The 16,331-nt window shown below is 44.7% G+C and overlaps 1 protein-coding gene across 3 annotated transcripts in view; it reads left to right on the top strand.

The window, feature by feature from the left end:
- LOC119445763 (xaa-Arg dipeptidase) overlaps positions 1–13,120 on the top strand; it is a 92,472-nt gene extending 79,352 nt beyond the window's left edge. For all 3 annotated transcript variants that reach the window (XM_049660602.1, XM_049660600.1, XM_049660601.1), the window contains 2 exons: positions 8,397–8,642; positions 9,356–13,120. In XM_049660602.1, the coding sequence (XP_049516559.1) occupies positions 8,397–8,642; positions 9,356–9,666 (557 nt within the window). In that variant the 3' untranslated portion in view covers positions 9,667–13,120. The remainder of the gene's footprint in view (positions 1–8,396; positions 8,643–9,355) is intronic.
- Positions 13,121–16,331: the final 3,211 nt, after the last annotated feature.

The following is a 16,331-nucleotide window of genomic DNA, read 5'->3' as shown; positions in this document are numbered from 1 at the left end:
CATGTGCAGTTTCCATTCTTTCTGATTAATTTTGCGAACTTTTAATTTCGGTTTACATTTTATAAGACTGAAAACCGGAAATGAGGGCGCTCCACGTTACGGCTTTTTCTTTCCTTACCATAACTCTTATTTATTAGAAAATGTAACCTGCGTTGATAATCCAGGTTGATTATACATTAATTACTCAGAGCGAAGGCTTTAGGCAAAACACTCTTGTGAGCGCTTTCAAATGCATCTTGTCATTATTGTCTGTCAAGCCGGCTGAGACCGCAACTATTGCACTAAGTCGCACACGACAGGGAATGATTCTGTTACAACAGCCACACCAGTATCTCAAAAACTGGTTCAAGAAAACAATAACAAAAATGCGTGATGCAGAGACCACGATGTACTGCAATTAGCTCTTTTAATTTAGTGTGACAACATGCATCTTGGGGTTTGTGCTAATTTCAGATAAAATATTCAGACGGGCTCTTTTGACCGAAGATATAACTCAGTATTATAGGGCGTCATAAGTTGCATCGTGGGCTTTAATTTAAACCGATATTGTGGTTATGGTTATAATATTGTGGTTAAAGTTATAGATGTGAACAACGAGCGCCTGCGGGAGTATAGCGAGAAACGAACATGTGTTCATTTGCGTATTTCTAATAAAGATTCACTAGTTTGCAAATATCTGGTCATGCAGCAACGATTTGGACTTTTGCCGAATAAAACCAAGAATGCCTAGCACTGCCTTGTTTTCACAGCCATATTTTTAACTATTTTTATTTCTAACTTTTTAACTATTTTGATTATTTTAACTATTTTTAACTTTAAATAAATATGGTGATAACTATGAATTTATGGCAATTTTTTTAATTTTGCGCAGATATAACCAAATCGCTAAGGGAGTTTCCCATGAAGAGGATTTGCTGAGGAACGGTTTCGCATAATTTACCGACTCTTTACCGACTCGATCTACATGTTTCCAAAGTGCACAATCAGAGCATCAGAATCGTATTTTCACAAAGTCACAAAATTTAGCCACCGCGAAAATATAATGCTGTTCGCGCCAAGAACCATCTTCAGAAGCAATGGGCGAAAAGTTACATCTGGTGCTTATCCAGTTTACGTTATAGTAAATGTCAGTTTAATGGCTCAACGAGGGCTGGGGTGCGTCATTACTGCTACAGCAGTTCAAGTGCTCAAAACTTCGTTTACCCTGTCCGTCTATTTATTTCTTTGTGCTGGCGACAACCGTCGTCTTCCTCGACGTTATCGTGCCGTCATCAGGGTGCCTCTTAATCTTTTGTAGGGGTGCTCGAACAGTAATTTTGAGGCCTAATTGAATACAAATCGAAAGGTGTCTTAACTGAATTGACTCGAATGTTTTTCGATTAGTTTTCGAATAATATACAGCCTTCTGACCAACAATTTTAACATCCTGGCATTAGCAAGTTCTATCAAGTGTAAGTTCTATCATTACACTGCACACAATAAAGTATGCTTTATTAAAAACACAAAGGGAGCATTAGGAACAACTACGCAGATTGTCGGCAAACTCAGGGCTCTTCGAAGCATACGCGGACATGCATTGTAACGTTGCTGGACCAATTAATACCTATGTATGCCTTCGCGACCTAACTGGACAGGCGTGTCACCTGAGGTGATGGCAGAGTGAAAGAAAGAGCACTTTTTCTCTATGTCACTATCGACCTAGAGAAAATGGTGCCGCTATCGCGTAACGTATGTTGCAAAGGAAGATACTCAGATTTATTCAGATGAGAGGACGCAGGCGCGGCATCTATCAAAAGTAGCAAACAATAGCCACTGTCGAATGCTATGTCTAAAGAACCTTTTATTGCGAGTGGTCAGGTTTAAGCGGAAAAGTTTGGCTGTCTGAACGACGCAGCTTGTTCTAGTATGTTATGCTCACTGTGGATGGGATGAAAGTTATAGCACTTTTGCTTCCGTTTCATGTTTGACCACGTTGAGCCGACGACGTAAAATATTCGAGAAATATGCGAAATATATTAATATTTTCGAGTGGTGACTAATCGATTAGATGACCTAATCGAATAGTGACAATTTGATCCGGGGACCAAATCCAACAGGGCAGTATTTGATTCGTTATTCGAAACTTATTATATTCGCATACCCTTAATCCTGAGCTTCACCCTCGCCATCGGCCGAATAAAAAGAAAACTTTGTCCACAAGCGCCACTACTAAGATTCATGCCACTGCAGCGATGTACACTTCGCAGCCAGACGCCCTAACCAGTGCGCAATCACGCAAAAAAAGTACTGGACAATTAGAGCGAGGTGTGGTGTTCTACAAAGACTCGGGGACTGGTGCTGCTTGTGCATGTACTTCATATGTCACCGCAAGCAATAATGCAAGACATGCGGATGACATTGTGTGAATCGTACAGCAATTGTTCTTCACATAAAGGTGGTGTGTTTGCGTGCAATTTCTTGTCATTATCGTGAAGTCGTGAAAACAACGTTGACGGCATGAAAGAGCCGTGTACATGCTGATGATCGTGATCTTCAAACATGGCACTCATCCATAGTGGAGGATGCACCAAGATGAGGTGGTTGGTGGAAAACGACATCAAAAGCATTGATGGCGTTATTGCAAAAAAGTCACAGGCCTGCGCAGCACACGCAGCAGTCACAGCGTAAGCTGGTTAAGCGGTGCAAGAGTAGCTCCAATTTCGGCACCACGCACAATAAGGTATTCGCGGCAAAGTGTCTTCGCCTCGATTTTGAACGACCAGCGTCGGCGTCGACGGCGAGCGGCGGCTAGCAATGCTCTCTGCACAGCAGTCTGCTGAGCCCGATGGTGCCTGGTTGTAGCCGCGCACGTAGCTCTACGATTCGCTTCTTCAGCAGCGGTTCGTACCTTGCGAGGAGACGCCATAACATGTACCGAAGAGGTAACCAGAATACGTGGCGCACATCTAACATCGGGATAGCGTTGATTGCGCACCTCCTCTGAATCGCATCTCGTCGCACGCGGCGGTTGCAGGCACGTTAACTAGATGGCGCCACCATACTGGCGGAGGCTCGGGTCGTCTGCGCCTGCGCGCGTGCCTATAGGGCGCGCATAAAGGGAATTTGTCTTCTTCCTGATAGGAAGCGCTTGCGTGGCTCAGTGGTAAAGGATCCGACTCCCACGCAGCGGGCCTGGGATCGATCCCCGCGAAGAGCGTGTACTTTCTTTCGCATTTCCGGCGATAGCGGTTACTGGGCCGCGGGCGGCGGCATCATCGCGACCAGAAACGGCTATTGGAATGAGCCCATAACAGTTTACGCTGTAAAATGACGTTACAACGATAACGCCATATAGCCCTTTAGATAGTAGCTCAGAAGATTCACAGCACATAGCCTTTTACATGGTAACTCTAACTACTCACAGCAGCACGATACACAGCCTGTCCTACATTACATGAACCAAGCGATTAAAAAGATGTCGCAGTTTCGCCCGAAAGGTGAAGCATCAGTTGCGATAGCAAATTTGTAGAGAGCTATACGGAGTAGGGATAGTCGTTTTATCAGCTGCATAAACTTAGACACATTCGCTTACTCACTTAATTAACAAGCGTGGTGTCAGCACGCACAAGCAAACATGAATAGATCACACTCGATGACCGCAGACAACCACTGTAAGAACGCTGGCGCGGCCGGCGCGCAGCGAGCCAAGGTTCGTGCGGTCTATCGCTTCAACGGAAACAGAGCGGCGGAAGCCCAGCGTATACAAATGTCAGAGTCATCTGGAGATCGCTTTCAAGATCAGGTGCGCGCGACAGCCCATGCGGCGTTGAAGATCGCTTTAAAGATAGATCCGTGAGCAGTAGCCCCGTAAGCAGAACGCACCCCCCCCCCTCCCATCTCTGTCGCCTCCTACCCGTTCCTCGCGCATGAACGAAGACCATGCGCTTCCGGCCGCCTTCCTCTCTAGCGTGCGCGAGATTAAGCTGCGGTTGCTGGCTCACCCTCGCACGCTTTCACTCGCACACACAACGCACGGCGCGCGGCGACGATTTTCTCGCCATTGGACTATATACGAAACATCACGGCGACCACGACGGCGACGGCAGAAATGCACTTGTAGTGTCCATATAATTGCTATCGCAATAAAACAGGCTACGTGGTGCGATGACGTGACTATGCGTTTGCAGCGGTCTTCCGCTAACTTTGGTAGTGTTCTGTTATGTTGCGTTAGCTAATTATTTGAAACCATTAGTCAAAGGCGTCAGTGCAGCTGTTGACTAAACTATGTGCATGTATTTCGAATGGCAGAACAAGCACCGCTCATGGTGTATGTTTGTTATGCACAATGCTCGCATGGGATAAAATGGTGGCATTATTCATGAACATTGCTGACATTTCTGAACATGCTGCTTCAGTTACGCCTCCACCTCCGAAAGATATCACCAAACACGTATTCCCCATTTACATCACAATCCCTGACATAGACAAAAGTCTGATATGGCTGTTTCGGCAATATTTCAATTGGCTCAGTCGCGCATGTTCAAAAGATTTGTCAGATTATCTTTAAGTATTCACAGATGCATCTTTACAGGGCGACGGCCAAGGCGCCTCTGGGGCTTTTTTCTGCCCTTCGACTCAAATACGACGTATATTTCATATACCCCATCCAGCCTCGTCAACAACTGCGGAGCTAGCAGCAATTATAGTGGACTGAAATACATGCAAGAAGAGTTAACCACACCGAAGTATGTCATATTTACGAACTCCCGCGTTGCACTTAGCAGCTTACAACGCAGTCAGATTGATTGCCCAATCGTGTGCAGCATTACTGACTCTGCCAAGAAAATTTCATCACCTGGGGTATCTCTCGTTACCCAATGGTTACTTTTAAACGTAAGGATCGCCGGAAATGAAGAGGCTGATCGGCTGGCTTCAACTTGCACTCATAACGAATGTGCTTGCCCTGAAATTTTGTGCAAGCTTGATGACGCTCGTCTGCTGATTCGTCGCCACCTACTCAAGCAGCATCCAGACCAGCGCGTCGCAAATGGAACGTTCCCGCCACGTATTCGCGGTCGAGGCTTGCCTTGTCGGGCTAGAGCGCAACTTGTGAAGCTAAGGGTTGGCTGTGGGAACATGCGGGAACGTTTATACAGGCAAGGACGTGTGACCAGTCCATCGTGTACGTCTTGTGGTTGCTGCGAGACACTTCAGCACATGATATTGGAGTGTCCCGCTTTCAGTATGCAGCGCATGTCGCAAGTGAGGGACTATCATCTTTTTGGCCTGCCCTGTACGACACTCGACGAATGTTTGTACCCCACTGGTTGTGCGTCTTGACGCGGTCAGGCTCATCGCACTCTTCTTACTTTTCTGGAATTAACTAACTTATGTTCGCGTTTATAACTTAGAGACCTGCTGTGACCGGCCCTGCTGTGTGTGACCTGTACTGTGTGTTCTACTTTATTCTTTAAGATTGGTCATCTTGTTCTATCTTTCTTCTTTCCTCCTGTTCTTCGTATCTTCCATTTCTATGTTTATATCTCCTCCTTTCGAAAGGGTAGCAGGCGTTGTTCCCCTTCAGGTGGCAGTTGCCAGCCTGCTCCTCGATTTCCCTTTCCTGTCAAATGTATATGTTTTCAAATGAAATAATAAGAATTTCAAGCACCTGCTATGCCACATAGAAGGGAAGTATTGAACATTCCAAACAAAGTAAAGTCACACATTGTTTTTCTAAACGACACTTTACTTTTTCTAATACAACAAAATTTATAATTATCAGTTAAATATAATTTCTAATATCTAACGTTGTCTTCAAATTCTTACTTCGAAAAATTACTTATTCTTCCATCCTCCCCCCCACTTTCCCCATACCCCAACTCTGCACACGTTGCCTTCTTGGTCATTCTTCCGTAGAGGATGAGCGCAATTATTTGAGAAACAAGCCAGCAAGCAGGAACAAGATGGTGGTCTTCTTTGTGAGAGAAGTTTGGTGTCGCAGTCAATAATTTTGTAATCGAAGCAGCTCCTGAAGTGCACTATTTGTTGTATTTATGTACGTATTTGTTTGCGATATTCTTATCAAATTAACAGATCGGTCGAACACATGTGATAAGTGATGTCGGCTGTCGGGCTAGTTGGTACATGGCTAAAAATGGTTTTATATGCGCAAAATACGACACGGGCAAAGAATAGAGACGAACAGGCGAACACTCGCAACTGATTTTGAGAATCAATTGCGAACTTAACAGTATACACTGTGGAGAGCAAATCTATCACTATATATGAAGCTTCCTCACGAAGCGCACTGCAACGCTCCAATTAGGCAGCGAATAATCAGGTCAACTACGTTTAAGAAGCACTGGTACGCCCCAAGGGGCAGTACTCTCCCTTCTCCTCTTTAATTTGGGTATGCGACCTTTAGCTTTCACTCTCAAGAAGATTCACGACCTCCGATTCACACTGTACGCGGACGATATTACGCTATGGATGACCGGAGGTTCGGACGGGCACATCCAAGACACCCTCCAAGCAGCCATTGACCAAGTCGAACAACTAGGTCACGACTTGAATCTTAGGTGCTCCCCCACCAAATCAGAGCTTCTCCTTCTGCCCCTCACGAGACGCTTCAGGACATCGCCCCCGAATATCCGACTCACGGTTGAAGGGCATTCCATATGGTAGACAGGATAAGGATGCTAGGACTTCACCTTCAAGGCAACCGAGCAAATCAGCGCACCTTGCAAGCACAACAAACAACAGTAGATAACGCGCTACGCCTCATATGAAGCATCTCCAATAAACACGGAGGGCTTCGAGAGAAGGAGATAATTCAGCTCATCCAAGCTTTTGTCCTAAGCAAAATCACCTTCGCACTACCATACCTCTCACTCTCTGGGAAAGAAGCGGATACTGTAAATTGTCTTGATCCGCGAGATACACAAAGTCGCTCTTGGTGTTCCGATTAGAGCATCCACACAAAGGCTGATGGCCACAGCCTCAATTAATACCCTTCAAGAATTAACCGAAGCACATCTATAATCGAATCACAGGCTCACCACCACTGAAGCCGGGGCGTGTGATCCAGAGACAACTTCACTGCGCTCCACCACTCAACGAGAACAAGTGACATCAACTTCCTCCGAGCATACACGGCCAATACCACATCCAACCTCTACCCAGAAACATGCACCCCGAATTTCTCGTCAAACGCCGCAAACTTCGAGCCAAGGCGCTACAAAGCAGCTATGGACAGGCGGTAGGAGTCTACTATGTGGACGCCGCAGCTTATAACACTAAACGTCGTTATGCTCTAGCTGTCGTAGAGAAGGTGGGCCACAGCGTTCGTTAAGCATCCCTCAAGACCACCTGGGCAGGCGACGTGGAAGAGGCCGCCATTGTACTCGCATCGGGGCTACCTGATTGCGATGTCATCATCAGTGACTCGAAGACTGCTATCCGGAACTTCAGTAGCGGCTACATTACAAACCTCGCGCACTCTCTACTAGTCACTCACCCGCCGAAAAACTTCATCGCTCTCATCTGGACTACAGCACATCAAGGACTACCAGGCAACAAAACGGCTTGTGCCGCTGCTCGAGGATTCACTGACCGAGTGGACGGAAATGTGGGCCTAACCCTAGAACCCAATTACTCCCAACAACAGACCAATAAAGACGCAGTCATCACATTCCATGAAATTTGCACACATTACAAACACCAACGCCTAACGTATCCACCTCTCTCTGTGTTGAGCACGCGCCAGAGAGAAATATTGTGGCGCCAACTACAAACTCGTACTTTTCTTACCCCACGCACTTTGCATTTATTTTTTCCCGACACATACGCGACACCCAAATGTCGCTTCTGCCCTGTCCAGACAGCAGATCTCTCCCATATCACGTGGAAATGTCCCATCAAATATCTCCCCCCCCCCCCGCAACCTCAAACCATTAATTAGTAGCGAGGAACAGGGTAGTAGCAGGGTGGGATGTAATAAGAATCACCATGTCATAGCGGGAATTGAGAATATCTGAATTTAAAACCGAGCAGATAATGAATATACACGCGCGCCGCGTTCTGGCTGTGTATAAAGACTGAAGAAGGGCCCGTTTGCGGTGGAACGTTTCTTACGTAAGAGTGCTTCCTCACTGGCCAGCGTTTGGCCGCCCTCCAGACGTGATTGCGAGTGGTGTGATGACAGCAAGTTCACCGCGATGATGCCAATCACTGAGGGCACTTCCGTGCAAAAGTAAAGTGAATTCAGGCCCATATGCGCATAGTTCGTACAGATTATATACCCGACATTATTTTTTCTTTACGTAAGCGTAAGGAATAAAACGGCGCAGACGAAATTCGTGTCATTTATTTCATTACTGTCAACATTTGCCAGCTGAATCTGATGTCGTGTTTCGCAGGTATCTTCCGCAAAGGCGGTGACCAGCCCAACATTATACCGGCTGAGGCTATGCTGGAATTTGATTTGCGCGCTCCAGACGCTTCCCAACTCAACGAGCTCGAACGTAGGGTTCGAGCCTGCTTTGACGCCAGTGCTCAAAGCGCAGGATGTGAGCTGAGCGTGGAGCAGCCGATGCCTATGTACAAGAACCTGGTGCCGAATATTGTCATGGCAAATATTTACAGGACTTTCGCGGAACAACAGGGTAAGCCTTCACCTTGGAGGATCAAGATTGAGCAGTAATTTTATATATTTCGACTGCTGTGCTTGTAGCTTTTCAAGTATTGCTCTATGGCAAAGGGATGAATTTATGAAGTGAAATACGGTCGTATATCCACGGTTGAACATGAACTTTGTAGGTTTTGGAATAGAATAAACACTTGGCGACATAATGATTGCCCCATCCTTGTGGAATCATTGCCTGATGACATTCTATACGTACAGCAAAAGAGTAAGAAAACCGTTTTGTAGCAAGGCATCCACTTATCTGTAGGACGCATGTTACTTTCATTATTTATCTCGCTCCGTCCTCACTCACCTCCTTCCACACCCCCCCCCCCTCTTTCATGAATGAATGAATTTAAGACCATCATTACTGAATAAGTTCATCTTTAGTTGTAATTTAGGGCTTTTACGTGCCAAAACAACGATCTCATAATCAGATCGTTGTTTTGACCACCTGAGGTTCGTTAACGTGCAGCCAGTGCAGACACAGGTGTTTTAAATTTAGACCACATCAAAATGCGGCCCCCGCGGCCAGCATTTGATCCCGCGACCTCGTGTTAAGCAGCGGAGTGTCATAGCGAGGTTCATTAACAAAATATTGTTGTAACGGTGATTCGCCGCTTCAGTGCAAAAAGTAATAAGGTACTTTCGAAAGAGCCTAATTTGCGTTTTTTTTTGTGGTTTCTCAACCAGGACTACGTTTCCCGGATGGCGACGTGTCTCCGGCGAGCAGCGCATCCACTGACGTTGGCAACGTGTCGCACAAAGTCCCCACCATACAACCTTATTACACGTTAGAAGCTGCCACGTCCGGCGGAAACCACACCGAAGGCTTTCGAGAAGCCAGTAACGACCAGCGATCTTACGACGTCACCTTGAAGATTGCGAAGGCGCTGGCACTTACCGCAGTCAGAGTAATGAGTGACTCAAGAATTCTGACGGACGTAAGAAAAGAATTTGCTAGCTCAGTGAAATCAACGCTGGATGAAGGGCGAGTTGACTGAAGCAGCCCGGTGGTGGCGGTGTAGAAGCTGTAGTCCAACTTCTCATCGCTGAAGCCAGACTGAGATAATCTGGGCAGTCGAGGACAAGAATACGCCGCAATAATTCTAAACAGAGAAATAAATGCAATGCCACACGATAAAGTCAAATTGACACAGCGGCCATTACAAAAGAATTATTCTGAGGTAACTAAGCAAGTATGAGTGCTTTATTAACGGTAACAAAATTTTTAAAAGTAAAGTCCGTTTCACATGGTGCGATCTTGCAGTGCGTTTTTCGCAGCTAAGATTTCCGCAAATGCGAAATTCGCAATCTAGTTTCACATGGATCTACGGCTGCTGCGTTTTTCGCATACTCGTAGCACAGGGTTTGCAAACTCGTATATTGTTCGGTGTATGTTTCACCAACTCTGTTTTGCTAAATTAACGACTCTGCAATGTTTTTAAACTATATATTTAAAGTGCTGAAAGTTTTATTAACGTAGTTAATGAAACAAAAGAATAAACAAATCGATCCAGCTGCTTTAGTTGCATTCTGACTGGCGATGACGTATGAGCAAGCCGCCTCCTACTGGTCGTCTGTTTCCACCGCAACAGTGGCTACCACCGCATCTGCGTTTTCGCAGTGTAGTTCAGCACGCCGAACATCGAAAAATCGCACGCACGAAGGGTCCGGCGGCCTATTTCCCGCAGCTGCGAATTCGCAAGTGCGAATTCGCAGACAAAATCGCATCATCTGAAACGGGCTTAACCTGTGGCATATAGCACAAATGTACTCATTCAGCTCAATTACTCGATGAGGTGGACATTAGATACACTAGCAACCAAAATGCAGAATCGACTAACAAACAGGATTTCACTAAACAGCATTTTAACTAATTCAGCGCACAATTTGCAATAAATGAATTGAAGCCAGCGATTTCTCCTGTCACATCCACTTGGAACGAATTTAGAAACCAGCACCAGTTTTGAGATGAGCGCTGTCAAACTTGCGGTGAAAATGCATTGCTACTCTTCTTACTTTTCAACAAGGCGCCTTCATATGTAGTGAAGGTCGAAAATTACTGGAACACTTATGCATCTCGTTGGAAGCATTGGCAATAAATATAGAAACTGGTGTCATTCTGCGAATTTATTCCAATTGGATAAGACTTTGAAAAGCCACCGGCTACAATTCGTAAATTACAATATTTACCATGCGCAATTATTTTAAAGATAATTAGCCAGAAATTGTTGATTCGCGTAATATTCTTTTTGATTTCTCGTTCAAATGATGTCTACCTCTGAGACAATATTATCCATATCAAGAAGTAGAACTGGGCTACATGCCACGGGTGGTTTAAAAAACAATCTTAGCGATAAAAAAGGAGAAAAAACAATATACCATGCTATACCAGGAATGAATTGTTTTTGTAAGGGGTTTAAATATAATTCTGAAAAGGGCCTGCAACCTTATCGCGCTAGGAAATGCGTTTATAAATATACGTAGGTTAATTGCAATAGGTCAGTGCGTTTCTGAGTGTCGCTTTCGCAACTGTGTTGTACGCAGTAAATTCATAGAATAATCCACGCTTAAAAGGAAAGATTGAAGTGAACAAATTTGCTTTACTGCATTTTGCGCTCTGAAACAGTGTCGGAAACGAAACCCTTTTCTGAATATCCGATAGGAACTTTTTTTTCTTCCAAAAACAGATATCTTGATACATATCTGACTATAATTGTAGCGAGCTCCTTCAAAGCCAGTGTTGACGTCAGATGCTTTGGGGAACCAGCTCACCATGCTGCTAACAAATAAGAACGGTTTGCGATTGGTGAGTCCCGTGGCTTTTGGTACATAAGCAAAGTTTAGGAGTGTGCTAGTTGGTATATCATGATTATTAGAATTGAAGCACGAGAACAAGATAGGAACGGTAGGACAGCCCCGGACGAGCTCTAACTTTCAAGATTTATTAGGCGGAAACAGGATGATCGCATACACAGGGATAAAAACAAAAGACGAACAAAATAGCAATCATGACGATGGGCCCAATGCAATAATGTACTGCAAGTGTAGCATTCAGAGCTCAGGCTAGACCAGCACACTAAGAAATCCTACCGAGAAATCGACACGACAGCGCAAAGTGAAGCATCGCGATCAGTATGCAATCATTGTACTAGGAATGTATTTTGTATTTTGTCATTCCATGGGCATATCATACACTGATCAGACCAGTCGGTGCTGCAGAATTTCACTGCGTGAACACGAGAACAATGTTAAACGAGGTTTTGACGGACGCTTAGCCTACTGTCCCTTGTGTGGCGATAGATTACCGTTTAGAGGTGCAGTTACCAAACCTACGTGTCAGCTCAGAAGAAAATTTTTAAAGAAGGTACAATTACAAAATTAACAAAATCAGTACGGCAGCGTGCCGTTAGCTCATATAATATACATATACCCTTCCTCAGTCCTTGTGTTACATGTTCAGTTCAACAGGGTATGGATGTGTACACTGTGATAGTTGCTAGTTGGCTTGTCTTTTGTTCTGGTAGCTTTGTCTCGACCAGAATTTGCAGAACATCTAGGGAGCAGCCAGCTCTGTCCGTGTAAAGCGGGAACTGACGGTAAGAAGGAAGAATTCACGCAGAAACTCCTCTGGGAGTTGTCTTAGTATGCGTAAGCATTGAGCCACTTGCTCATCTCCACGCAGCCCGGTGTCATAATCAATGTTATGAAACTTGATCCGACCAGTAAAACCCTTTATCAACCCTTATCGGTGGTTATTAACCTAATCGAACTAGATCCGACCCTTCTCAACACTTATGGGTTGGTATGTAACCTTATAGACTCGATCCGAGTTTAATCAATCCTTATCGGTTGTTATCAACATTATCGGACATCCTCCGACCCACCAACCCTTATCGGTGCTTATAAACCTTATCAGAATTACTGCGACCATTATAAGCCATTATCGCTCTTTATCACATTATCCAACCACGAAGAACCATTATCAACCGTAATGAGGCCCATATAACCCATCATCACTCTTTATCATCCTTATAAACTCATTGACTGCTTATCTGTGTGTGTTGCACGATGTGAAGCGCGTGAGCCTTTAGAGATTGGAGGCATTTCGGTCGGTGAAAGAACTCCCCAACGTAAGGCGCATCCCGAGACCACCGAAACGCATCGGGGATGTGGTGTGTTTGGCACTAATTTTTCGCAAAATTGGAATTTTCCTGATGTACACAATGCTCCGAGTCGGCTCTACAGAGATGGCTTTATTCCACCATCACCAAATTTTTCAACAAAGCCTTCACAGAAACTGTTCTCCTTTGAGATTTCTTTTGTACCCCCGGTACAACAAATTCATATGGTTCAGATATATTAACCTTCAGCAAGCGTGGGTGTTTAGCCTCCTCGGGAGAACACTCGGCTTCTGAGCGTGGGGTCGTCGGTTCGAAACTCACCACTACTAACCTTTTTGCAGTATAGCTTACTTGAATTCAGGCATTCAGCGTACAACTAAGCACTCGTTTTCGCAAGAAAAACCACAAAAACAAGCTTCAAAGTGATGAGCCAACATGATGGATGATAAGGGCTGCGGGCAAACAACGGAAACAGGCTCGGCGCGGTACGTAAGATTAGATTGCAGCTGTTGCAAAGCTTATGCAGCTGCTTGAAAGAGGGTTGACGTCATTCGAAACCCTTCCAGCCTAGTAACTGCTTCGGTTAATTTTCTAGACTACCCCTCTATGGGGTAGTCTAGTAGTGTATATCACACCGATCATAAAGCAGTAGTGAACATTGATGTGAAGTAAATAATAATAAAGGCCGTGGTTAAAGTTACGTTGTAGTGTGTGAAATATCAAGTGCGCCGCAGTCACCGTGAGGGTGGCGTAAAAAGCTTCGCTTTCCAACCACCGTCACAGGGCGGATTGGCGGGCAATTTTTTCCTTTCGAATTTATTATGTTTAATACATTAATATCTTTAGAGCAATTCGTCTTACGTGACAAACGGACGGGCGGGTTTCTTCGTTGGGTAGACATATAAATGCTAGGGCATTTAAAAACAACTGCGACAACGCCCAGCCTATTCCTATAACATGCTTGCCGCCAGTGTATACACTCGTCATGGCTTTGTCAACAAACCCTCAGCCCAGTGCGGGCTATGCCAACAGCTGGCGACTTGGGTGCCATTGAAATTAAATTTCGGAGTTTTATGAGTCAAAACCACGATATGATTATGAGGCACGCTGTAAAGGTGGGGGGGGGGACTCTGGGATAATTTTCACTCCCCCCCCCCCCGGGTTCTTTAACGTGTACCTAAATCTAAGTACACAAGCCTACTTTGATTTTAGCTAGGAGCGTGGTTAGGTGCACTTGTTCTAAACGTGTTTGCGAAAGTTGTTTCCATAACCATGTTGTTTTCGCATAAAAAAACTTTGTTAGAAGTTAGCACTCGCTCGTGCCTGTCCTGCTTTCCATGTTTTGTTCTCGAGCTTCAAGTCTTGCAATCATACCTCTTGCACAGCTTGCCAAGTCTCAGTATGTTGAAATAAATGGCTTTAAATCGCGGACACAACCAATTGAAACCGGGGTGCCACAAGCAGCATTCTAGGGCCTGTATTATTTTTATTTTACATCAACGACATAATCAACATTGATGAAGATTGTAAATTTATAATTTATGCTGATGATTGCACACTATTTTTTACTGGGAAAAAGTTACGTACTCTCGAGGCGCTAGCAGCAAACACCTGTTATAAGCTTCGCGATTGGTGTACTAAAAACAATTTAACGCTAAATGAAACAAAAACAAAATGTGTCCTTTCTCGAGCCCTTGGCACATCCCTACAGCTACCTAACCAAATTACCCTAGGCCCATACAAAATTACAGTTACCAAATCAATTAGGACGCTTGGAGTAATTTTCAATGAACATGTATCCTGGAATGAGCAAATAGATCTAGATTAGTTAAAGCTGAGGCGCGTGGTTGGTGCCTTAAATCGTTGTCGATGTCTTTTGCCTCTTTCCATAAAGCGACTTATTTATCAAGCTCTCTTCCATGCCCACTTGAACTACTGTGCTTTAATATGGGGAAACACTACATTAACGAATTTGAATAAGCTAAAAATACTTCAGAAAAGAGCTATTAGGGCAATAGAGAACATACCATACCTTGAACACACCAGACATCTTTTTGTTAAGCATAAAATTGTTATGGCGAACGATATATACAAATGCAGGCTGCTACAATCCTACATTAGTGCAAATCGCGGGAAGCTTGACACATTTCTTACACTTGCAAATCTTGAACATACTCAAAGTATTTACTTCCATCGATATAAACCCCGCTGGAAAACTCCATTCTCACGCACTATTTACGGAACGCAAAGGCTTAGCCACACATTACCAAGCATTCTTAACGCATATGAGCAGCAAGACATCGATATCAAAACACTAAACCCCACCAATGTAATTAGTTTGTTTTTGTAACAGCGCATTCCTTAAATTGTATTGCTTTATATCATTATGTTTTCACTAAGCATAGAACTACGATGCCATTTGTCTTCTCTTGCTTTATTATGTGCGAAAATGATGCTATATGTACTATTAATATTTTTCGTACTAGTGTATAATAATTACTTGTTTTCGCTTGTGCATTTATCCTGCTACTTTATTTATTCCCTTTTGCTTGTATAATTATTCGCTTTTTGCTTGTATATTAACCCTGTCATTGCTCCTACAGGGTGGACGGCGCTTAGTCAAGCTGCAGTATCCGCAGCTTTTTCGCCGTCTCCCCCTTCTTCACCGATGTTTTTGTTCTGGTGAAAAATAAACAATGACAATGACTGACTGACTGTCCTGGTTCTTGGCTAGCTACTCGTGTGTCTGACTTTGTAGATTTTTGTTGGCCATTTCACTTTGCTTAGAGAAAATCAACAAACAAAATACGGCTCCAATAAATTTGCCTAGCTGAAATGGGGCTGTCGGATCCACTTAAAGGCAAGTCGGTCATGCTACGCGTACGTCGAGTTGGGCGTGGTGAACTGGCCTGAACTGCGCTGCTTGACCCAACCGAACATGCTTATTAAGTTGCGCGCAAACGTTGTCGGGTCGGGTCGGCGTTACGCACTGAACAACGAAAAACGAGAAATTTTGTTAGTACGCGCTGCACTCTCCGTTCACAGCATAGAAGGCTGCTCAGATCTTAGTTCAATAAAGTAATTCGGGTCCAGCTACGCAAGACCGCAAGCCCGAGTCAAGCTACGCAAGCTCGACATCACTCCCCGCATGAAGAAACGAACTTTCTTCTCCTCCTACATATTCGGGCCGGCATGGCGGAACAGACGTGTAAATGGCAACGTTATCCTTCGGCAGCTGCACTCGAACTTCCCGCAGAGTTTCTGCCCTTTCCTTGCGTACGACGCTCGTAAAGGTCTGCAGGAAACCGTTGCCAAACAGGTCCCATGTCGTTAGGGTCGACTCTCGGTTCTAAAACTAGGTCCTCGCGGCATCTTCCAAGGACAAGTATACTAGGCGCAACTTGTCCTGAGAGTTCCATTTGTTGAACGTCGCGAACCTTTCGCATGTGCCTAGCCAGCTTTCGGAGTCTTCTATCTTGATTTTGGCAGTACGAGTGGAGACACGGGTGTTGTCATTTCGACTGTTGGCTTGGTCTTGATCT

The sequence above is a fragment of the Dermacentor silvarum genome, chromosome 1 (assembly GCF_013339745.2).
Source record: "Dermacentor silvarum isolate Dsil-2018 chromosome 1, BIME_Dsil_1.4, whole genome shotgun sequence".
Classification (NCBI taxonomy): domain Eukaryota; kingdom Metazoa; phylum Arthropoda; class Arachnida; order Ixodida; family Ixodidae; genus Dermacentor; species Dermacentor silvarum.
Note: the sequence above shows the minus strand (reverse complement) of the source record. Positions and strands in the feature narration are given on the sequence as shown.